The sequence below is a fragment of the Drosophila obscura genome, unplaced genomic scaffold (genome assembly GCF_018151105.1).
Source record: "Drosophila obscura isolate BZ-5 IFL unplaced genomic scaffold, ASM1815110v1 contig_200, whole genome shotgun sequence".
Lineage (NCBI taxonomy): Eukaryota > Metazoa > Arthropoda > Insecta > Diptera > Drosophilidae > Drosophila > Drosophila obscura.
In genome coordinates this window covers 3,015,057-3,038,558 of record NW_024542791.1, presented here as the reverse complement: position 1 = coordinate 3,038,558, position 23,502 = coordinate 3,015,057, and the positions used below count along the sequence as shown (strand labels likewise).

General features: G+C 45.0%; 7 protein-coding genes across 8 annotated transcripts; 2 read left to right on the top strand and 5 right to left on the bottom strand.

Moving 5' to 3' along the window:
* The first annotated feature begins 177 nt into the window (after positions 1 to 177).
* LOC111075499 (heterochromatin protein 1) lies at positions 178 to 1,675 on the top strand. 2 transcript variants are annotated; one of them, XM_022368821.2, is made up of 5 exons: positions 178 to 313; positions 463 to 598; positions 704 to 820; positions 906 to 1,029; positions 1,098 to 1,675. In XM_022368821.2, exons 2-5 carry the CDS (start codon positions 485 to 487, stop codon positions 1,367 to 1,369), a joined length of 627 nt encoding a protein of 208 aa, XP_022224513.1. In that variant the 5' UTR covers positions 178 to 313; positions 463 to 484; the 3' UTR covers positions 1,370 to 1,675. The 2 variants fall into 2 exon arrangements, with proteins under 2 accessions (XP_022224513.1, XP_022224521.1); XM_022368829.2 differs by having other exon boundaries at positions 181 to 313; positions 1,101 to 1,675.
* Positions 1,676 to 2,618: 943 nt separating this feature from the next.
* On the bottom strand, positions 2,619 to 6,016 carry LOC111076075 (tripartite motif-containing protein 45). Its single transcript, XM_022369680.2, has 4 exons — positions 4,482 to 6,016; positions 4,172 to 4,420; positions 3,556 to 4,114; positions 2,619 to 3,498 (listed from the first exon to the last, which is right to left on the bottom strand). Exons 1-4 carry the CDS (start codon positions 5,685 to 5,687, stop codon positions 2,732 to 2,734), a joined length of 2,781 nt encoding a protein of 926 aa, XP_022225372.2. The 5' UTR covers positions 5,688 to 6,016; the 3' UTR covers positions 2,619 to 2,731.
* A 2,416-nt stretch (positions 6,017 to 8,432) lies between these two features.
* LOC111076766 (sodium-coupled monocarboxylate transporter 2) lies at positions 8,433 to 12,030 on the top strand. Its single transcript, XM_022370700.2, has 9 exons — positions 8,433 to 8,538; positions 8,596 to 8,754; positions 8,831 to 8,990; positions 10,095 to 10,160; positions 10,217 to 10,268; positions 10,338 to 10,405; positions 10,471 to 10,884; positions 10,958 to 11,649; positions 11,720 to 12,030. Exons 1-9 carry the CDS (start codon positions 8,492 to 8,494, stop codon positions 11,796 to 11,798), a joined length of 1,737 nt encoding a protein of 578 aa, XP_022226392.2. The 5' UTR covers positions 8,433 to 8,491; the 3' UTR covers positions 11,799 to 12,030.
* A 347-nt stretch (positions 12,031 to 12,377) lies between these two features.
* On the bottom strand, positions 12,378 to 13,754 carry LOC111076777 (metallophosphoesterase 1 homolog). The gene is made up of 3 exons (XM_022370722.2): positions 13,245 to 13,754; positions 12,673 to 13,177; positions 12,378 to 12,608 (listed from the first exon to the last, which is right to left on the bottom strand). Exons 1-3 carry the CDS (start codon positions 13,661 to 13,663, stop codon positions 12,420 to 12,422), a joined length of 1,113 nt encoding a protein of 370 aa, XP_022226414.1. The 5' UTR covers positions 13,664 to 13,754; the 3' UTR covers positions 12,378 to 12,419.
* Positions 13,755 to 14,261: 507 nt separating this feature from the next.
* LOC111076267 (chitinase domain-containing protein 1) lies at positions 14,262 to 15,805 on the bottom strand. Its single transcript, XM_022369975.2, has 5 exons — positions 15,490 to 15,805; positions 15,234 to 15,429; positions 14,980 to 15,183; positions 14,524 to 14,923; positions 14,262 to 14,475 (listed from the first exon to the last, which is right to left on the bottom strand). Exons 1-5 carry the CDS (start codon positions 15,757 to 15,759, stop codon positions 14,334 to 14,336), a joined length of 1,212 nt encoding a protein of 403 aa, XP_022225667.2. The 5' UTR covers positions 15,760 to 15,805; the 3' UTR covers positions 14,262 to 14,333.
* A 674-nt stretch (positions 15,806 to 16,479) lies between these two features.
* On the bottom strand, positions 16,480 to 20,805 carry LOC111077286 (polyglutamine-repeat protein pqn-41). The gene is made up of 4 exons (XM_041593752.1): positions 20,703 to 20,805; positions 19,010 to 20,311; positions 17,197 to 18,946; positions 16,480 to 17,094 (listed from the first exon to the last, which is right to left on the bottom strand). The coding sequence occupies exons 2-4, from the start codon at positions 20,183 to 20,185 to the stop codon at positions 16,826 to 16,828; spliced, it is 3,195 nt and encodes a 1,064-aa protein (XP_041449686.1). The 5' UTR covers positions 20,186 to 20,311; positions 20,703 to 20,805; the 3' UTR covers positions 16,480 to 16,825.
* A 1,542-nt stretch (positions 20,806 to 22,347) lies between these two features.
* LOC111076671 lies at positions 22,348 to 23,482 on the bottom strand. The gene is made up of 2 exons (XM_022370556.2): positions 23,379 to 23,482; positions 22,348 to 23,326 (listed from the first exon to the last, which is right to left on the bottom strand). The coding sequence occupies exons 1-2, from the start codon at positions 23,430 to 23,432 to the stop codon at positions 22,538 to 22,540; spliced, it is 843 nt and encodes a 280-aa protein (XP_022226248.2). The 5' UTR covers positions 23,433 to 23,482; the 3' UTR covers positions 22,348 to 22,537.
* Positions 23,483 to 23,502: the final 20 nt, after the last annotated feature.

Below are 23,502 nucleotides of genomic sequence, written 5' to 3'. Positions count from 1 at the left end.
TGGAAGAACAGGACTTCTGACTATTTCGTACATCCAGACGAATTTAGTATAGCCCTAAGCTTTTCGAATACCGTATATTACAATACAAATTTGTTTAATATGTTATATTTTAGCCTTTTTTAATCTAGCCATTTTACTAAAAAGTGTTGGCCACACTGGAAATCAGTTCTGTTAAACGCATCGCAGGACCGGCGTCACTTCAGAAGGCGCATTTTTGTGGGACATTTTTTTCATTCTGCAATATTTCGGCGAGGACGTTATAACCAGTATACCAAGCTGCTGCTTCTTCCTGTTTATTTAACCCAGCCAAGTGGTGAGTGTAGAAATCACTGGAATCCAAACAATTCGCCGCTAAAAGAGTTTTTTCCCCCCTTTTTTTTTGCGCCCGCATTTTTGCACTGGCGTGCCTGTGCGTGTATGTGTGTGCGTGCTCTCACATTTTCTTTTTCCATTAAACAAAAGTTCGCTTAATATACAAAAAAAAATGGGCAAAAAGACTGAAAATCCCGAAAATGCCGATGGCACACAGTCCGACGAGGAGGAGGAGGAGGAGTATGCCGTCGAGAAGATTTTGGATCGTCGTGTGCGCAAGGGAAAGGTGAGTTGCCGCCTCCGATAGTCCCCGTCTACCATGCTGCCCAGCCCCCTTAGACGCTGTGCTGCTGTTGTCTTCAACGGAGTTGTTTCAATTCGTTTTCCAAAGGTTGAATACTATCTGAAGTGGAAGGGCTATGCCGAGACCGAGAACACATGGGAGCCGGAAAGCAATCTCGATTGTCAAGATCTTATTCAGCAGTACGAGCTGAGTCGCAAGGATGAGGTATGTATGCGTGGCCTGGCGGGGTACAGTTGCTTTCGCAGACTCTAAAGTGGAATTCGTTTCTTGTTCGTTTTCGTTTCATCAGGAGAAGGCGGGTGGCGGCAAGAAGGATCGTCCCGGCAGCAGTGCCAAAGTGAAGGAAACGGGACGCAGCTCCACTGGCACCGGTGTGCCAGCCAGCAAACGCAAATCAGAGGAGCCGTCGGCAGGTGAGTGACCCCCCCAACCACAGAAATCCAAATTGGATTTTTCATGTAATTGTTGTTTTTTTTTCTAGCAGCACCAAATGGCAAATCAAAACGCTCAGAGCCTGACCAGGATAGCAGCGACTCGAATGGTTCGACCACAACAGGCTTTGATCGCGGCCAGGAGGCCGAAAAAATACTGGGGGCCTCCGACAACAATGGCCGCCTCACATTCCTGATTCAGTTCAAAGGTGTGGACCAAGCCGAGATGGTGCCATCGTCAATAGCCAATCTAAAGATACCACAAATGGTGATTGCCTTCTACGAGGAGCGCCTCTCCTGGTACTCCGATAACGAGGACTAGCATCTCCCTCCTCGGTTGCCCCAAGCGTGTGACCCATGAGTAGAAGTTTTTCCCCAGAAAAGCCCCGAGTACATAATATTAAACCCATATATAATTAGTTACCTAGTTTAATCTCAAGGACACACCCTTTTAATTTGAGATATATCCCGAACCGCGAGACATGCGCTTCGATCACAACAAAAGCACCCTAACTATATATTTTTTACGTCTCTTCATCTCCAACCCCAACAACAATTAACATGTATTTCCATGCAATTTAAAATGAATAAAATGGGAACTTGAGTTCTAAAAGATCAGGAAAAAGTACATAACATAGTATCTGTGTGTGCATCAGGGTTTGGTTTTTGCCATGTGATAACCATATGGAAGGCTGACTTTCTACCTGATATATTTATTTCTTCTACCATGTAGAGTGAGCGATGAAAAAAACCGAAATTTTCGGATTTAACGTAGTAAAAATGTCTGATACCTGCTGCGTTTCATTCCGTTTAGGGGAGTGACTTTTGATGGAATGCGAAAACTGAGACGCTGATTCTCACTGACCATACAATGCCAATTCCGAAGCGACTGCGTTGCATGTACATGCAGGACGCTAATAAATATTGCATATATTTTTATATATTTAAAACTTTGTTTTTTTATGCCCGTACTTGAAGAGTTAGGTGGTATACTAAATTTGTTAAAAAAGTGGATGTGTGCAACACAGAGAAGGAAACTTTGAAAATTTTGTTTCCAGACTCATGTGATATCACACTGCTACAAGTGTGTTTCAAAATTTCGCCCCACCCCCTTCCTTCCCCACAAAGGACGATAATCTGTGGCAGCCACAATTTTGAAGATACGATACAACTAAAAACGCAGTATCGTAGATAATATCCATATATACCAGGTTGCCGAATCTGAATCAGATCGGATCATAATTATAGCCAGAATGAAGTAATTAATTGAGTTGCTTCCCCCCCTTCTACAGCAATAATCCCGATATTCATTCTCTTTCTGACTCGCACACTCTGCCTCGTTAGGTACGCGAGCGCCCTCTAGCGGAGGAGATGTAGAATCTAAATGGTACATGTAGAATCTGCATGTTAGATGTATAATATACATTGTGTATGTAGATAAAAGATGTAGCAAAAAAAATGTAAAATGTTTTAAAATTCTACATAGATCATAACCTCACAAATTTATATACTGACCGAGTACGGGTATAAAAGTAGAGTCGCGTCCACAGAAGCGACTCACACGTTCCTTCTCGTTTTTTTTTATATTTTAAAAATTTTGCTAATCAAATCAGAAATGAAGCTTATTTATACCCAAGATTGATATCTATTTGGTATCCCAAGCCACGTGGCCCAGTGGAACAGGCTAAGCATTCAGCAACTTGTTGGCCACATTACATTCCGAGTTCTCTAGGACATTGCCACAACAGGACCAGTGACGACGTCCCGGATGCCCCGCATGACCATGCCCACAGCCACTGTAGCCCGGCATACGTCCCTCGCAGCTGCACTTGACACTCCGGCTGCCCTTGCCGGAACAGAAGGAACAGCAGTGATAAATGCCCGTGTGTGGACGAACTTGCCTGGCCTGGAACGTGAAGGGGCTGCTCTTGATGGGCCGCTCATTGATGGTGATCGTGAGGATCAGTGTGCCCTGAGAGTCGGGCGTGAAGGAGATGTTATAGCTGCCATCACGATTGTCCGCCACATCGATGGGCAGAAACTTTGAAGTGGAGTCCTTGTACTTGATCATGCAGTTGATATGCAGCCCACCATGACAGAGGGAAACGCCATCCGCATCGCGCGAGTGCAGCAGTAGATCGGCCTTCTTGTGGAGTCGCAGCTGGGAGAAGCCCTCCCACTCGAGAGTGCACAGCGATGGCTCCACCACCTGCATGGTAATGATGCCATACAGCGGTATATCCCGCTGATCCTTGGTGGCCGGTGCCCGTATCTTGGGCAGAAAGTGCAGCGAATCGGAGATCTTGGGATCCACTGGCGGCTTGAATTGCTGGCAAAACTCAAAACGTTTGAGAAGAATGCCCACAAAACTGAGTATCTCTGCATCGGCACCAATTTCGCACAGCTCCTGGCTAAAGCGTATAGCATCCATGGCCTCCTGAGTGCGTTTTTCTAAAGGATAAACTTGGTTAGAGCTACTAGAATAATTATTTTGAAGATAGTTCCTACCCAAATCCAACTGCTGCTTGAGTATAATCTCCACTTTGGACTCCCTAGCGCGACTTATCTGCTGCAGCAGCGTCCTTCGATGCACTTCGACTGCCTCGAAGTAACCCTGCATATGGCGCTCCACCTGGCTGTGTATATCATCGCATCTGGCATTGATGCCCCTGGCTATCTCGTTCAGCCTTTCGATCGAATGCTCGGCATATTGGCACAGCGGACGCGTCTGATCGGTGGCTTCTCTGAGGAGTTTTCCCTGCTGTCCAATGGCCCGGGCTATGTTCTCGTGCCGATGTCCCTTGTGCAGCAGCACCAGGCAATCCGTGCAGGCCAACTGTCGACACACCACACAAAAGGCCTTCAGCTCAAAGTTCGTGTGGAGGCCACACTTTAGCACCAGCTTGCTGCTATCTCCGAGTCCCAGCTGCTGCTGCTTTTGCTTGCGTGCGCGCCTGAGCTCCAGTATGCCTCTCATGCGATGATTGGCTGTCGAACGCTGCCGCTCGTGCGCCTCTTTGCACAGGGAGCACAGATTGAGGGTGCAGCTGATGCAGTGATAGGTGGCCTGGAAAAGCAGAAAGTCAAGACAGGCTCCTCCCAGGGAAGAACTCCTTTTGCTTACACTAATCTCATCGCTGCAGAGCGAACACCACACCCTCGAAATGACATCTTCGCCTGCCTGTAGGCGCAGCACTTCAATGCGCCTCACCAGCAAGTAGTTTTGTGGCAGCAGACGCACACCACCCAGTGGCACATCCGTTGGATACTGGCAGACATGGCAGCGTATGCAGCGTGGGGCAATGTCGCTGACAAAGCTGCCCGTGAAGCGAGTGCTAAAGGAACTAGTGGAGCGCTTGCCATCGCTCTTTGACTAAGTAAAAGAGAGCAGTCAAATTAGAGTAGAGCAAGTAGCAGTGCTGTCAATGACGTACCCTAACCACCAGTCGATCCATGGACTTCTTGCGCCTCAAACTGAAGCTGGCACCACGCTGCCTGGCTGGGGAAACCGTCGCCAGCTCTGCACTCGAACCGCCCATCTCTGAGCGCAGGCTGTAGTTGGAGGGCACCTCGCTCTGTGACTGATCCTGATCCCATGTGGCGCAGGCCTCCTCCTTGAAATTCTCATTGACCAGACACTGCAGGCAAAACGAGTGCAGGCAGTGCAGGGTGCGCGGATCCGTGTACACATCCATGCAGATGGCGCACTTGAGATCATCTGTGAAGGTGACCAAAGATGTCTCCGGTGGGGTGCTGGGTCTCAGCGTGATGCTGGGTGAGGGCGAGGGCGTGATGGCTGGCGAATTGGAGCGACTTCGGATCTGGGGACTGTGTGCATTGTAGATCTCCAGTGTGGGTGGCCGCTCCACGGAATGTAGGAGCAATCGCGGCAGCAACTCCTGCCTGGGCTGTGCGGTGTCCGGCGTGGGTGGCGACACCCTCAGCTCTGGGGAGGCCTTCAGACTCAGCAATCGCTTGGGATGCAGCTGCTCGGCCTTGGCTCTGATCTGTGGCTGAGCCACCGTCACATTGCTGGCCTGGCTGCTGCTGCTGCTGCTCTGCACGGACACCGACGAGGCACCGCTCAAGATGTTGTCCAGCAGCGACTCCGGGGAGGTGGAACTGCCACCCCCTCCAGCCAGGCTGCTGCTGGGCTCGCTGCCGCTGTCCTGGACTTGGGCTTCCTCCAGGGGTATCTCCGTCAGAGTGGGTTGGATGGGCCCAGGCAATCCCAGTGTCCGCGAGCGTCGGATGATGCAGTTGCTCAGCTCCAGTTTGGGCACGGTGGGCGTGTCCGCGGAGCTGCCCTCCACTTTCGGTGAAATGGTGAAGGTGAACAGCTGTGGCGCCGACTTGCGACGCACTGCCTCGGCAATGGGCAGGGTCTGTAGCTGCTGTCGCTGTTCCTGGGGCGGATTCTTACGCAGTGAAATCTTTGAGGAGGTCAGCTTGAGCAGCAGCTTGCCATGTCCTCCAGTGGGTGGTGCTGGCGCAGCTGCTGGAAGCATAGCCTTGGCTCCATTCTCCCCCTCCATGCGCTCATAGTCAATGATTAAGGGGCTGCTTGCGCTGGCGCTGGGGTTCTTCGTGGAGGCGCTCGTCCTTCGCTTGAAGATGGGTTTTATGTGGCGCTCGCTCATGGCTGTGGTTTATATGTAATCCTATTCTTGGTGGCATTTCCAGCTCTAGTTGTGGATCCGCCATGCCATCAGGCCTGCTGCGTGTTCCCCTTGTGACTGCTGCTGGCTGGGCCCCTGGGTCTTGGCCGGGCGGCGTGAGGTTTTTTTCCCTAATCCAATTAGATTTGGCCCGCAACGCAATGCAAATGGTAAATACGTTGGCCAATGGTGGAAATGGGAAAAACATTGCCACTGACAATTGTGCAATCGTTTGTTGTGGTTGCTCCCCGTTCGAAATACTCGTAGTACTTGTCGCAATTTATTCATGCCCTCAACTAGCGCTATCGATTGGAGTTTTTCAATACATATTTTAATACGGAAAACGACAAACAAAAAAAAAATTTTTTTTAAATTAATAAAATAAATTAAATAAAAAATAAAATATCTGAAAATGAATAAATAAAATAAGCACTGAATTGATTAGATTAATAAATATCAAATATGGTTTAGTTTTAAGTTGAAAAAAGCATTCCAGAATATATGTTACATATGGTTACTCTTGACTGACTTGTTGGGGCCCCTTTCTTGTGGAGGCCTCGGGGCAGAAGCCCCAAATCCAGCACTGACTTTAAATCATATTTATTGAGCTTTAAGTATCAAAGATAGGATGCTCGACAGACAGCAGACAGACCAAAAAGAACTTTCAAGAATGTCATTTGAAAGCTTTTACAGCAACTAGGAAATGGCAGGCAAAATCCCTTTACAACCCGAACTAAACCGATACGTTACGCAGCTTTAAATAACTCAAAATATATCTTAAAGCAAAGCTCACATGCAGCAGAGATGTTGGTTGTAAATGAAACAAAGGAAAGTTTATGATTACACAGTACCATATCATCCCATATCCGTTCAATCCCCGCCTAACAGCCCCCTTGAGCATAATATTACTGTTATCATACGCTGATCATACAGACTTGCAGGGCCATTAATAGAGAGCAAGAGAGAGGAGAGTGGATAGAGAGCTGATTAAAAACCCACAAGAAGCTTTCTCTCAGCCCACTCACACACTCTCTCTCTCTCTCTCTCTCTCTGGGTGTTGGGTGGGAGAGAGGTAGAGCTTTGGTGTGTATATTTGCTGTTGTATTTAACAGCTAGCCCCACCAGCCATCGGGTGCAGTTTCGATTCGGTTTGTGGGGTTTTGGTTGTCGTTGGCTTGGCGCTTCTCTGTTTTGCTCGTTCTCAATGTGTGTGGAATATTTCATTTATTTTTGGCCTGGCTTCCAAAGAAACGTATAGAATGTGTGCCGCATGAACTTTCATTTTCACTTTCAATTTCCTCGTCGTGTGTTCCATTTCTGTATGATTTATTATTACGTTCAAAGTGCTGTGCTGTGCTGTAATGAGTGTTTTCGAAACGCTGCCAAAATAGAGACATTCCGAACGACCCTTTTTTTTCTGCGTGTGTTGGTGTTTTAGCGTGTATTGCTTTTGTTGTTGACATTCGTGAGCAACGCACAATTCTGTTGCTGCTGTAGCGGCGTTTCTTTGCTCCAGTTCCAGTGCACAAGCAATCACTTACCGTTACCGGTACGAGCATGAGCGCCATGGAAGCGGTACGTACCTATCTCCCTAGCTCACACCACAAACACCTTTAATCAAAGCCCGCAATACGAAATATGGAATAAATTTGGAAATATGCAAAACAAAATCCGTGTGTGTTGTTTTTGCCTGTCTGTCCGTTGTGTATCAGTCAAAAAGGGAGAGAGAGAGACGGAGACGAGTGAAACGGAGTCGGGGGCATCTGTTACAAAGTCCAGAAGCGATAATGCTGTGCGGAGGCATTGCGTAAAAGGTTAAAGTCTCTGAGATTGGGCTCCAACCGTGTGTGGGCCATTACAGCCGTGATACGGAATGGTATTGTTAGGATTTAAAGAGTAAAGATCTTAACTCTGAGTATCTTGGCAGTGGAATGAATGACACAAATATAGCCCAGGATCTGTGATAAGGTTTAATTTGGGGTAATATTGCATGGGTTAACGAACCCAAATAGAGATTTTGGGAATGCAGAAGAAGGGTTTTTAAATTTATTGATTTATGGGACATCTCCTTTGACTTAGAAAAGCCGTAATTATCCCCCATAGGAAAATATGAATTATTTTTCATAGTATTATATATAGGTCTGTAAATGATCGTATTTATCCATAAAATATATAATAAATATCTACATAGTACTATTGTGCATATCTAAAGATATGTTTTATCTTCTCAGCGACATTGAAATTATGTTGAAATTGGGAATTATTCCATAATAAAGTAAGGCAAGTCTATGAACAATTTATCATATTATAAGAGTAGAAAATAACACCTTTCGTGCGTAATGCAGCAGCACCTCTCGGTCCGTAGTCAGTGTTTCTGGAAGGAATAAGCTTCAGCTGGCTAATAATAATCGCATTCTCCCCTACGTATAGAAGAACATCCTCTAAATTCGAAATTTTTACATTATGTCGGACATATAGACAGGGTATTACTTATTCTGCCAGTCCCACAACAACTCTCTAGATAGCCCCCCGTAAGGCTATAGCAACATAAGCCATAGGGCACTCAGTTAGCGTATAATCGTTTGTCTGGAAAGTTTTATCTGCATTTCGCGCACTTGTACACACAGAAGAAATAAAGCAAAGATTTCGAATCTCAGATTAGCAGTTGTAATTGCACCCCCATATCAAATATCAAATAACAAATAACAATACTTTTATTTCAGGTGGAGATTAACAATGAAAATACCTACAGATTTGGCACCATTGACTATATAGTATTTCTGGGCATGATTGTGCTCTCGACAACCACTGGCATATATTTTGGATGCATGAAGTGAGTAATGGGCCCATAGATTTTCGTAAATTGGTTAACCGGAATGACTCGTTATAGAAAGAGTAAGCCAAAGCTGGCGGAGACGGAACCCACATTGCCTACAACAACGCCAGTGGAGCGAAGGAAACATGATTTTGGTTCGGAAAAGATGAGTGAATATCTGCTGGGATCCAGAAATCTCAAAGTATTCCCCGTTGCCATGAGTCTAATAGCCAGGTGAGACGAGACACCTACCTTAATGATTATTTCCCTACATCTATTATCTATCTAATCACTGCGAATTTATTTCCAGCTATATATCTGGGGTTACGATACTTGGCACCACGTCGGAAATCTACAATTATGGCACACAATACTGGTTTATTGCCATCGCAATTGTTCTGCAGGGTATTGCTGTGTCCTATATCTATATACCGGTATTTTGTGCTCTACAAGTTGGCTCTTCCTATGAGGTACAATATCCATAAATAATTTGATTTACGGTCACAGATTTAAGCGCTGACAAGCAAGAGAGAATACTTATTATTTGTGTGTCATAGGTTTTTCGTACTCTGTGTGCTGTTTCCCATATGTTTTTTTTTTTCCTACAATCAATGGGAGAAACGGAATTTTCATTAATTGTTGCAGGCTTCTTTTTGGACTTTGGTCTCGGCCACTTGTTGCGTTCGTATAGCGTCCGGTCGTCTCAATGGGTCTACGATATGATTAATTACAAACTTGCTTTTGCAGCCACTTGACAACTGTCCGAAACACTATTGTTTATTTGTTTATTTGTGTCCCTTGCCTGTGCAGTCACAGAGCAATTATTTCCTTAAGAACAGTAAACAACAAAACCTCATGTGTGGAGAATGTTCACTGTTCTTTGGGAGGTAATTGCTCTGTGACTGGGCTTGCATGTCAGTCAATAGAACTGAACTGAATACTGAACTCTAAACACTGGCTTATGGTTGGCTTTGATTGCCAGCCTTTCAGACTTAACTATTTCGCTGCGCCCATTGTAATATATCTAATGATACTCGTATACATATAATACTCTCTGATGTGAAAGTTTGTATAATTCATTTGATTAAAACTCGCAAAATGTATTCCATTTTTGTAAAAAAATTTATATTATATTTTCTTCATATAAATTCCCACGATTTCTTTATGCGAGTATGGCGTTCATAACTTCTTAAATAACTATAATAATATCTTGTATTTCTCACAAAATATTTAAAATTAAAATAAAACTGCTTAGTCTTCCGGGAAATTTGTTAGAGTCTGGTATATAATTTTCTTCCTAAGAATTCCCACAATTTCCTTGCAAGTGTACGTTTTTTATAACTTATAAAATAACTATAATATTCTGCTCCATTTTTTCCCACAAAATTCTCACAAAATATTAAATTTCTTAGCCTACTGGGAAATTATTTTAATCGATGTATATAATTTATATACAATTTTCTTTATTAAAATTCTGACAACTTCTTTAAATTTGTTATAATCTGTTGCATTTTCTACACTGAAACTCTCTTTCCCTCTTAATTAAATCATAAATTTCTCTCTTCAATTTGCAGTACCTGGAGATGCGTTTCCATTCGGTTATACGAAGCATAGCATCTTTTATGTTCATTCTGGATGAGGTACGTACATGCTGATTCCTTCAATTATATTTTAATTAATATTTAAACCACTTCAGATACTATTTTTGCCTTTTATTGTCTATGTGCCAGCGTTGGCTCTAAATCAGGGTAAGATATATCTGTAAAATCTTCGGAAATACTTACCTCTCTAATCTTTAATTACTCTTACCTTTACAGTCTCTGGCATCAATCTGCATGTTATAGCAGTGGTCATCGTAGTTGTTTGCGTTTTCTATACGTTTGTGGTAAGAAATCTTGTTTTATTTTATTTTTGATTTTATTTTTTAATACTTTAAATTCTTATTCCCAGGGCGGCATCAAGGCTGTCGTCCATACAGATGCCTGGCAGGTGCTGGTCATGTTCCTCTCCGTTCTGGCTGTGGCTGTTTTGGCCACCTATTATGCCAATGGTTGGGATGCCCTGTTCGATGATGCCTCAAAGGGCGGACGTCTGATCTTTACCAACACGGATCCCTCGCCCTATGTGCGTCACACTGTCTGGAGCGTGCTCATCGGGGGCTTCTCCTATTGGACCTCCTTCAATGCGGTGAATCAGACAATGGTGCAGCGCTACATGTCATTGCCATCGCTGAAAAAGGCTCGTGCTTCAATGGCCATTTTTACCATTGGAGTGGCTGCCTTTGTCTCTGTATGCTGCTATGTGGGTCTGCTGATCTTTGAGCGGTACAAGGATTGCGATCCATTGAGTTCTGGTTTGATAACGGTAAGGGATTCGATTCAATCGGGAAAGGTTATAAATTCTATGCTTATCTGACTCTGACTCTCTTCTCCCTTAGCACGACGATCAACTGTTGCCCCTCTTTGTCGTCCAAAGTGTGGGTCATATCTATGGTATGCCAGGACTCTTTATTGCTGGCATTTTTGGCGCTGCTTTGAGCTCGCTTTCGGTGGTGCTTAACTCCACTTCGCTGGTCATCCTGGAGGACATTGTGCGAGGCTGCTTCAAGATGAAGCCCAGCGAAAGAGCCTCCACCATACTGGTCAAATCCACCATCATAGTCCTGGGATTTGTGGCACTTTCCCTGGTGTTTGTCCTCGAACAACTGAGTGGAATTCTCAGCATTTGCACCTCGATGACGGCCATTGCAGCGGGCACAACCTTTGGTCTGTTTACACTGGGAATGCTCGTGCCCTGGGCCAACACAGTGGGCACTGCTGTTGGTGGTGTCGCCAGTGCGCTGCTCGCTGGCTGGATATCCTTTGGCACACAGTTTACCATTGCAGCGGGTGGACTCAATTCTCAGAAGCTGCCCATTTCCGTGGATGGGTGTGTGGGCAATGTCACCCAGCCAGAGAACATTTGGGTGGATGAGGAGCAAGTGTTTCCCCTGTATCGATTGTCCTACCACTGGATAAATCCCATTGGTGTGGCCACAGCGATACTGGTGGGTGCACTCGTCTCGCTGGTGACCAAACCAACGGACATAAAGAGTCTAGATCCAGATGTCATATCGCCAGTGATTCATAGGTAGCTATAATGAAAAAGGGACAATATTTAATGGGATTAAATGTTTTTTCTTTTTATTTTCCATTGCCAGATTCCTGCCAAAAGAATGCTTTGAGGGACGCAATCTCCATGCGCAGGCGCACAAGAACCTCCTGAATAGCAGCACATGAGTGCCAAAAACCACTAGTTGGAAATCCTGAAACCCTTTTTGGCAGCATTGTATTCCAAAACAATCTAGTTTGTAGCTTATACCTTTAGTAAATAGTCTAGTACAAACCGAAGTACAGGAACCAATGAATCTGCATGGAATCGGAGGGCGTATCGCCCACTAGATAACAACATTCTAAATGCATAATCGTTTAGTGTAATTATTATTTGTATTATTAATTTAGCTTTATTGAAATGGTTCTTTTTTTTGTCTGTTTATTCCAGTTTCCAGTTTTTGTTAAGCATTATTTTTATTTTTGGCATATTTTTTTTTCTATTTGATTGAGCTGCAGCAGACCTGTGTCCTCATATGTATTCCGTGTGACTTTACAAGCATATAATGTCTGTGATAAAAATTCAATAAATACAATCACCACAATACACACGATTTTATAAGCAGCAGCTGGATGGGGGGAGAGGGGGAAGAATAAGATATGAAAATTATCTTCTTTGTCTGTTAATTTCCAACAAAAATTTCTAATTACTAAAAACTAAGCCCCAATTAGGCATTAAATCACAAAAGAGACAATTGACTCTTGTACTTTGCTCCGAAATACATTCAATTTATATAATTACTAATACAACTAGTTATGCTTTGGATGATGCTGCTGATCTGTGGCCAGATCGAGTTTGCTGCTGCGCAATGATTTCATAAGCTGCCAGGCAATGACCATAAGGCAGATTAAGCCGGCACACAAGTAACTATTATAGACAAATTGCTGTGGCAGCATTTTGCATTTGGAAACCACATAGTCATCGGGTGTTAAAGTGGCCTGAAAGAGCAGAATAAAATATTATCAGATTGCACATTTAAGGTGTATATGAGTGTTTACGCACCAGCATAAAGCTAGGATTTATCTTATTCCGCCAGCTAAACGAAGCCACGGTGTACTCATCAATGCCCAGCCGATTGACGCTGTGACAAAAGTGATGCGAATGCCCCGCAAAGGCCAGGCGTGGCTTCAGCAGCTCACCCAGCATATCTGTGGACTCCTTGGAAATCACATGAAAGCGCTCGCGATAGGCCTCAATGAAGGGGGCATCGTGCTCCTGGCACATTGTGTCCGAGATGCGGTATGTAGGAAAATGCTGCAGCAATATGGGCTGACTATACGGATGGCGACGTGTGCGGGCACACTCTGCCTCCTCGGGATACTTCATGCAGTGCAGGATGCGTGAAATATTCTTGAGAGCAGACTCGGCCTCGTTGCAGAACATACAGCCATCGGCCTCCATGGCCATGGAGTTGATAATCACAAAGTGAATCTGTTTAATGGTATACAAATGCACCAGCGAATAGTTTAGATCATTCTGAAAGCGCGACATGAAAAATGGATGCATTCTACAAGATAGAAACATGGCAATTAGTGCATAATACATATGTGCTAAATAATAGATTTATAACCTACTTGTAGTGGAAGCCCACGTCATGGTTGCCCACAATACTAATTAGCGGTATGCCAGGCGGTAAGCGAAACATTTGCAAATACCTCCAAACGTATTCTTTAAATTGCTTATCACTGACCATATCGCCCTCATCGAACAGATCGCCCAACACAAACACAACGTCCGGCTGGAAGAGACGTGAGGCCGCCTGGAAGGCTCGCGTCATGTGCCATTCCCTGTAGAACTGGTCCAGCCAGTGGCCGCGATGTGGACCCAGCAAATGGGGATCGGCTATGATCATGGCACGCAGAGGATCATCCACATACTTCTTGCGCTTTATCTCTGGCCATTGACACTTTTGCAGGACCACGAAATCGGCCACATATTCGCAGAATATGAGGGCACACAGTATAATGACGAAGCAGGCATAAAGCCAGCGCATTTTAGTTGCTTAAGACACTAAATTTAGCATAAACTACCGGCGAATTTAACAAAAATAAATAAATGTGACCGCGGACCGTGTGACCATAAGATATACCGAAATATACTTTGTCATTATCAAAATATACCGTAAATATACTAAACGACAGGACAATATGTGCGTTGATTTTGATATTCGGTTTAATATTACTAGCAAGCTAAGATTCTCAGCGCTGAAAAAATATTTTTCTACGATTAATTAATCAATTTCCTTAAAGATTTGCCAATCCAAAGTACTCATTTCTTGTTGGATATAGAATTGGGACCACTCCTGGAGAGTGCCAATCATAGATTATGCTAAAAACATAACATCAAGTATAACGAATTATCTGATAAAACTGTATTATCCTTTGTGATTTATTTCTAATTTCGACGTAATAAAACGTTTTTGAATGTTTCAGGCCTTGAACTTGAGCTTTCAGTTGCGCCGCAAGGAAAAGGTATAAGGTATAACGTCACAAAATTCAAAGCTTTCAAGGATAAAACCACCCCCCACCACCACATACCTTACCAAGGGGGGCCGCCAAATTTGAAAACAATCAAACCTATTTAGAGTTTCAAGCTAATATAGCAAAGATTTTATTTGGAATGGCATTGCATTTTTTAAATGCTTGCAATATGCTATTGATATTCTAAAAGAGATCGTAAAAGTAATTAAGTCCCTGTCCCAGCTCCCAAATGGATATCCCTGTGCCCAACTCCTGTGCCAACTTCACCCGCTCATTGATGGAATATAGAGTAGGATAAAACACAATGTGACGACCATTTTCGTTTCTAAAAGTAATCAAATTACAAGATGTTCCTCAAAGGTTAATTACTCACTTGATTTCGAAGAAATTTTCCACATCTCGCTCGTCGTAGGTTAAGTGTTTTTTCACATTTTTCACCAAATCCAAATACTGCGAAAAGGTAATGGGTCCACCGCCATCGGGTGTATAGTCATTGCCGTACATATTCAGACCCAAAAGAATCTTGGAACGCTTGGCCTCCATATCAGGACAGCCCTTGGGGGCGATTGTCTCCACAGCCTGACGCACAAAATACAGCGGAGCATTGGCGCCCGGTCGCTGTACACTGGAAAAGTCATATGTCATGAGGGAGAAGGCGTAGATGTGTTTGTACAGCGTATCCATGTGCTTCTCCCCAAACAGAATTCCCGTGTCCTTGCGATAGGGAGGAATGACCAGGATAAGACGCAGCTGCTGCTTTTGCAGTTCCTTGGCTGAAGAAAGACATGAACTTAGTTCAATTCCAAAGAAATATGTGCGAAAAACCAACCCATTTGCAGCACCAAGCTGAAGAGAATCTTATCGTCTATGCGTCCTGCCAGCTGTGACCATACCTCCAGCACCAGACCATCGAAATGATTGTCCTTGCAGCATTTAATCAGAACCTCATTGACTTTGGTGCGCTCCTTGGCATTGCTGAGGAGCAATTTGATGTCACGATCGGTGAAATGATCAAATATAAATCGAGGAAAGACTGAAGAATCATTAGTAAAGGCAGGAAACGGAGATTCTTCACAGAACTACCTTTGACGGTACGCTGAAGCTGCTGCTGTTGCACCTTTCCCTTGCGGCGGACATCGCTCACCCATCCTGCATCGATGTCGTGCATTCCCGCCACCGCATAGGCATCTCCTTGCTTAACAATTTGCAACCAAACGGGCGAGATGATGTCGAACTTCTTTGCAAATATCTTTGCCACATCATAGCCATGAGAATTCCACTGAAACGAGAACGAGAATGCATAAGCAGAGACATAACCATTTCCTCTTCCCCCACTTACGGGTGTCACATATCCAAGGGTGGTGCCATTGAACCGTCTCGCTGCCGTCTCCTTGTGGTAGGCTCTGTGATGTGCTAGAATGTCCTTGGCCAGGGGCTCTGGCGACACCAAACCAAGACCGAAGACATCTTCGTCTTGCGGACCACGCAGCACTTCTTTCTGTTGTTTGCTTTTCGGCTTGTCGTTGGGCGACAGCGTGCCCTGGACGCTGGACACCAGGCCGCTCAGCAGGACAGGTAGGAGCAACACGAGCGCATCGGACGGACGCATTTTTGTGAGCAAAAAAATGTCAACAATCCGGCGATCAAACGACACTTAACCCTCTTAACCCCCTTCTATTTAATAAGTTGAGCACCCTTTGTTAAACCGCGGAGAATAATACTGTTTGTTAAGGCTCCTTGTAGCTCCATCCTCCTCTATAATTACAAAACAAAAATGACCACCGACATCTTTCATATGTAATGCGTAAAATATGTTAAAGTTACATAAATTTCCAGGAAATATTAAATACCCCCTTGGTCGACAATGGGATAACGTTATATTTTATTGATTGAAATCGTATTCCATAATTTTGATATTCAGTTTAATATTAATAGCTAGTTGGCCCTCTCAGCCCTAAAAAAATAATTTTTATCCGATAGATACATCAATTTTCTACAAGATTGGCTAGTTTTAAGAGGTCCTTTTCTTGCATTGTTTACATAAAATGGTAAAAAAAAAAACAACATAAAACGAATGTGACGTCGTTGCTTGTGGCGCTGCCAGATTCTGCAATTCGTAGTTGCTGCGGGCTGCCACACCATGATATTTTGTGACCCGTTTCATTAACAATTCGCTTTGAACTGATCTGGCAGCACTAAAAACAAAAATCCGCAAAAAAGAAAAGGAAACATTTTCCGCAAATAGGAAGAAGAAAAACCTCTGGTGAAAATTTTTCAGCAGTATTTTTTGTGCTGCACTTTCCAACACTACGATGAGGGCGCTTGATTTGAAACATAGGGCATGCTCTTGTATTTTTATAAAGTTACAGGCGTTATACATAATTTACTTAGTTTTAATTTGCTTAGCCACGAAAAGTATTTAAATAAATCTTAAAGCATAGTTCTAAACAGAGTACTACATACAATCATATAATATATAAACTAAATGGTAACTAATTATCACTTTTAAAAAATGAAATTGAATTGATTTAAAAAATTGTGTAAAAATAACTTAGGGTTTTGTTTTGTTTTAGAAGAGGAGGGTGGCGGGGCGCTGCACATAATTGTATAAACATAGATACGTACATATATGTAGATATATATATACATATATCATATTTATATGTATATATTTCTCAGACAAAAACACGCATCAGATCGCTGCTGCTTGGCGTGGAGCCCCCACCGGGCGTTGAGCTTTGGCTCTTCCAAGGATTACTATTGGCATTAGGAGTGCTGCTGCTGCTGTTGCTGTTGCCGCTGTTGTTGGCAATGGCCAGTATATTGCTGCTGCTGTCGGACAGCGTGCGCAGCAATTGCTTCTTAAGCAGCGGCTGCGAATTCTGTCCAACATTTGAGTTGTTTTGTAGTGGAAGAGAAAAGTTTGGTGAACGTTGCCGCAGCACTTGCTCTTGTTGCTGCTGCTGCTGCTGTTGCTGGAGGTATTGTGGCTGCTGCTGCTGTTGCTGCTGTGGCTGACGTTTGGGAGACTGCTGTTGCTGCTGACTTTTGGCCAGTAGCTTTCGTCGCTTCTCATAGAAACTGTGTGTAAGCTTGTGGTCCGGCTGTTGCTGTTGCTGCTGCTGCTCCAATTCCTCCTTTTGCGGCTGCTGCTGCTCTGGCTCTTCGTTGTCCATTAGCTTTTCCTTTTTCACAGCCTTGCCCAACAGCAATTCATTCAAACGCTTGGCTGTCATCAAACCATTTCCATTACCCTTGCCCGCCTCCAGACGCGGCGGCACCAACGCCCGCTTGTTGCATCTCAGTCGATCCTGCGCTATAACACTCGACTTCTGTGCATAGATGGTCTTGCCAGCGGCAGCGGCTGCATTTTTCACCAATATACCCCCCGTGCCATTGCTGAGCGCCGTGTAGTTATTTGCCTGCGGTGCGGGCGGTGGTGGGCGAGCGAGCTGACCGACAACGCCCAAAGTGCCGCCATTCAGCGACAGCAAACTGTTGTTCGCCTTGCGTGTGGTCAGCAGATTCTTGCGCAATGTGGCGCCCAGACCGTTGGGCAGCTTCACCAAACCGAAAGTGTTCATGGCCAGGGGTCGGGGCTGGCCCGAATAGTGCATCACATTGAAATAGCTCTCCTCGTGGCATTTGGCATGGATCAAAGATGGTTGCTTAATGTGAATGTTAGTGGTGGTGGCGGAGGATTGTGTCTGGCTGTTGGTGGCTTCCAGTTTAACAGTCTTTGTTGTTGTTGTTGTTGTTGTGTCGCTAACAGTCTCCAGTTTTGTGAAATCAAAATCATTTAAGTCATCATTGAATTGACTGACATCCATTGTGGTGGTGCCTGCTGCTGTTGCGCCGCCCGTGGCTGCTTGCAGCACATTCACATCGACATTCTCATAGCCCGCTTGTGTGAGGAACTCTGCTATAACCTTTTGTTGCTCCAGCACCGACACTGGATTCGTGTCTGTAATCTCATATATAATACTTGGCAGTATCATATGCTCATCGAGCTGTTGCTGCTGCACCTGCACCTGCTGCTGCTGCTGCTGCTGCTCCTGTTGCTGCTGCTGCTGTTGCACCTCCGCATCGTCAGTCAGCGACTGCACATTGTACACACTGAACTGTTGTTGCTGTTGCTGCTGCTGCTGTCCATTTGCATTTGCCTGCAGCTCCTCAGGCAAATCCTGCTTGTGCTGCTGTTGTTGTTCTGCCTGCTCGAGCATTTGCTGCTGCTGATAAATGAGCTGCTGCAGCTGCATGGCATCGATGGTGGTCAATTGACTCTGGTTATCCTCGCCATAGACCTGTTGCTGCTGCTGGTTCGCCTGCTGCTGCTGCTGCGTCTGCTGCTGGTAGATGTATTCCTCACCCATTTCGCCAGCCACATCGTCATAGCGCAGTCTTTTTGTGGCTTGTGGCGCATGCTGAGTCGTGCCATTTGGCTGTTGTTGCTGCTGCTGCTGCTGCTGCTGCTGTTGCTGTTGCTGCTGGGCGGTGTCCAGCGCACTTTCATCAAAGTTTTTCAGAATCTCATTAATCAATTTGCTGTCCAGCATTTCGTCCAGTGTGAGCGAAATGGAATTCTCATCGGTTGTGCTAGGCAGCGGCAGTTCTTCCTCTTCGGTTGGCGGCGCCTCCTGTGAAGCCACCTGGCCGGTTATGGAGGACACAGCCTGATCGAGTTCACTCATCAATCCCACCTGCTGCTGCTGCTGCTGTTGTTCGTACTGGCTGCCGATCTGCACGACTGGCTTATCCTTGGACGCTTTTGTTCGATGATCGCTGGATACCTTCGGCTAAAACACGAATTTGATTAGAAAACGTTTGTCTTGGCCAAGCACACAGACGGAGCACACTACCTTCTTCTTTGGCTGGATTTCAGGCTGCTTCTCATCCACCACAGCAACACCCTGTTGATGATTGGCAGGAGAGTAATTCACGCTTAGACCCACGCCCACACCCACACCCACACCCACACCACCCACCAGCTCGCTCGGTGGCAGGGAGCAGGATGAATTCGAGGATGAGGAGAACACGGTTATGGGCGCCGGTACAAACTCTTCTTTAATGCTGCCAGCCATCGCTACTGCTGCTGCTGTTGCTGCTGGGGGCGCGGCTATGGCACTGCTGCTGCTGCTGCTACTCTTTTTGGAGGAGCCGCCACCGCCACACGTCTTGTCCTTCAACTCTGGCGCAGGTGCTGGCGATGAATGGTGGCGATTTTTCGATGATTTTGAACGGGAGCGACTGCTGGTCCCACTGCTGCCCTTGGAGGAGGAACTGCTACTCTTGCTGCTGCTGCTGCTGCTTTTGTGACGCGACGACGAGGAGGACGAGGAGCTGCTCGTTGCATTGGCCGCGGTGTGCTGGGATGCTGAGCTGCTCGAACCATTCGAGCAGCTGGACAGTGTGGAGGCGGACAGAGTTTCCGTGGGCGAGCCCCCAGCCAGATTGTCGCCCCCTGCTGCTGCTGCTGTCTCTTGTTGGCTGCTGCTGGTGGTGGTGTCGCCTGTGGCAGTGAGCGGATTAACTTTGTTCGATGTGGCCTCCCAAATGGCCGGATGCTGCAGCGCTATGTGGTTTTGGAATCCCGCCTTGGTGTAGCTACCGTTGCAGGTGTTGCACACGACCAGATCCCGGGTGGCCAGCTTTGGCACGATGTCGTAGTACGCCATGTCGGCAGCATTCAGACGCTGGACATGGAGCTTGGCCTGGTCACTGCCCGTGGCCTTGCTACCGCCGCCGCCGCCTCCCCTAAGATATGCCTTCTCCGCTGTGCGCAGTTGTTTGATCATCTTATCCATATCAAAGACCTGCGTCCATTTCTGGCCATGCAGGCTGGCCAGGGATACCCCACTGCCGCCAATAAGTGCTCCGCCGCTGCCGCCGCCGCCACCACTGCCACTGCCACCACCTCCTCCTCCTGTCATCAGATCTGCTTTGGATGAGTTGGTCATGGTTTTGTGCTTGGTGCCGTTCTCTGCATAGATTATGCCCGCCGCTCCAGTGGCCGCCAGTGCATCATTCAGGGGCATGGTGTGGAGTACAAAACTCAAGCTGCGGCTCCTGCTGCTGCTGCTCGTTGATGAGAGAGAGAGACAGAGGGTGGGTAGGTAGTAGACAAGCGAGAGAGTTGCCTTAGTGAGGCGCCTCGAGCGCAACTGCAAAAAGAAAACCAAGGGATATTTTTGTTAGGGAAAAGCTTACAGGTGAGTGTTGACCCCCCACCCCACCCCGCCACAAACAACCTCCTACGCACACCCACACATACGCACCCACACACATGCGCCCCCCTCCCCTATCACACACGCACACGAGAAACTCTTTGGACAATCGATCAGCTGTTTTTGACAACCGCTTCTAGTTTATTGCTATCTCATTCGCGCTCACACATGCGCACGCACTCACGGACGCACATCTGCACACACAACACTTACACTTTCCCACACAAACGCACGGCATACAAACAAAGCACAATTGAAAGAAAAAAAAATCGCACCAAATATCGAAAGAGATTTTACTGGTTTTGAATGATGACTGATTTCTACTTACATTCGCGTTAACACACTTCCATTTTGTTAGGGTGGCTTGTTTTGTTTTTGTTCAGGCTTTTTATCAAAATAAATTTTTCCTCTCGCGTAGAGGTGTCAAACCATCGATGGCACTATCGATAGTATCGATATTTTACTGCTAGCCTCTACTATCGACGGTTTTGCAACTATCATGATAGTATCGAGCTACAGTCGTTGCGCTTTTGATATGTTTGGATTGGCTGCTATAAAATACGAAGGCACATTTGTAAACAAATCGACAGGTGGCATCTAATTTTTATAAGGGAGAAGTTCCTGAAAGGTTTCAATGGTTTTTTAATAATTATTTGAGCCCGATACTATTACGATAGGATCGATTGTTTTTTTCAAAACATTCAACGTTGATATTCCTCGAATTTGATATTCCGTTTAATATTACTAGCTAGTTTGCCCTCTCAGCCCTAAAAAAATGATTTTTTCCGATAGATACCTTAATTTTCTACAAGATTGGCAAGCTTTCAGAAGTCCTTTTTATTGCATTGTTTACATAAAAAGGTTCAAACAAAAACGGCCAAAGCATAAAACGTAAATGTTGACAAAATGTGACGTCGGTGTTGCTGGTCAACCAAGTTTCTTCTATGCGTATGTACTTTTGTATACCTTATTTCTTTTAATTGATGTTAAATGTTTTGTTCCAAGCTCCATTGAAACATTATTTATGATTTTATCCTAGATTGACATGTTTTTTTACCTATAGATGCACATATTTGTGTTTTATAAATACATTTATCCCGATTCTGATACGTATTATTGGAACCCGTGAGCTGCAAAATTTCGTTAATATCTTTCAAAACAGAGACTGAGTAGTTTCTGGAGCCTGAAATTACAAACAGTATCTCAAGTCCATAATATCCATTTTCCCTAGGTATGATGATTGTTGCTCATCCCGTGCCAAAGTTGCACAACAATGCTGCCTTTTCATTTCCACATGTTGCTGAATTTTTTTCCCATACAAATTAAATGAATCTTACGGCGTTCCCGTTAAGAACATGTGGCTCACAACACGAAAACGCTCTCTTCACCTCTTAAAAAAAAGCAAATTTTGAAAAATCACCACGAATTGAGAGCGAAAAATGTCAGTATTTTTTGTGCGGTAAATGAGTTTGGCGGTCATTTTCAAATGTATATATATGGAAAAATAAATAGTTCACTTGATTTGTTTTGTCGAGTGTGACTGTCAGAAACCGAGAAAAAAATAGCTTAAGCCCGCTCTTTTTAATCAGATTAGTAACCAGTAAATATCAACAAAAAAAAATTTAATAATTAATAATTATTTGAGCCCGATACTATCACGATTGTATCGATAGTTTTTTCAAAACATTCAAAACTATCGATGGCACAACTATCAATCGCTTGACAGCTCTACTCTCGCGTACAGTGTGACGACCGCGGATCTATCGGTAAAATATACCGTCTGCCTTTCGGAAATATACCGTAATATACCAAACAATTTCTAACATATACTATACCATAGATCATGAACTAGTGAACGAACTTAACCGCCCTCAATTTAAGCAGGTGAACAACTTGAGGTAAGCCGCGGAAAAACATGGTGTTTGTAAATATATCCTTATCCTGTGTACTTGCAACAAAAAATGACCATATTGACTTTATTGGATTGTTTATAAAATAAGTTTGAAACATTGAAGGTCAACAAAAATGTTCCTTATTTTACATGCTAATTACAACACGGTAACTACACATTTGCTACATATCAAGAAGCCAGACGAATTTGGCGGATTGACTTTGAAAATCTTTAATATTGCGAATACCCAAAGGGGGGTTATTTCTTATAGCCTATTCCTCCTCATCACTGAAATCCTCTTCTTCCCTGCGTTTCCTTGTCTTCCGTTCGATTTCGCGGGCATGCAGGTCCTTGAAGGCCTCGTATTCGGGCAGTGTGACATGGCAGATCTTTGTGGCGAACGTCTTCTCGGATGTGTCCGTAATCTGGTACAATCTGTGGTTGGTGGTGGGCTCATCGGGATCTGCTTTCGGAGCACGCGGCTTAAACAAGCCCAAGCGCACGAGGAACTCGTGCCGGCAGCGCAGCTCCTCAAAGGCCATCGACAGCCCGGCGGACTTGACCAATTCTGGCACTTCTATGCGCATTACATCCATGATGTAGTCTAGTTTCTCCGCTATAGTTTTCTCTGGTTGTGCCAGCAAGTCGGGGCTGTTCATCAGCAGTTTCCACACATTTTTGTTGGTCGAGACGCGACTCTTCAGGAAGCCCACGTGCGAGAGCAACTGATGGGAATCGCTGACATCCAACAGCTCTGGATATTTGGTCAGTAGTAGGTGCAGCAGAGTCTCCCCAAACTGGCAGGCGCGCCAGATCTCCAGACTGCCGATGATGCGCTCTGGCGTGCGTCTCAGCACAGCCGGATTGGCGGTAACAATGCGCAGAAAGTTCACAGTTTCCAGGCCATGATTTACGAATGTTTCATGGGCTCGCCGCCACACCTCGGGCGTGTAGATGGATAGTGTGGGCTCCAATTTAATGGCCTCCTCGATGTGCACCGGCTGCAGTTCCAATATTTTTGGGGCAGCGGCTTTCATGGCCAGGTAGCGCGTGCATTGTAACTGAAATATTCAATTTTTAAACTGTGCTTTTGTTGATCTGCTGTATATTTACCTTTTGCTGTTGCCTTAATGCAATTTGCGTGTTTAATAATAGTTTTCTCAGCATTCTGCGAACAAATAAATGTGCGGGCGATGTAACAACAAAATCAAAACAAGAAACAGCTGATGCGGCCGCT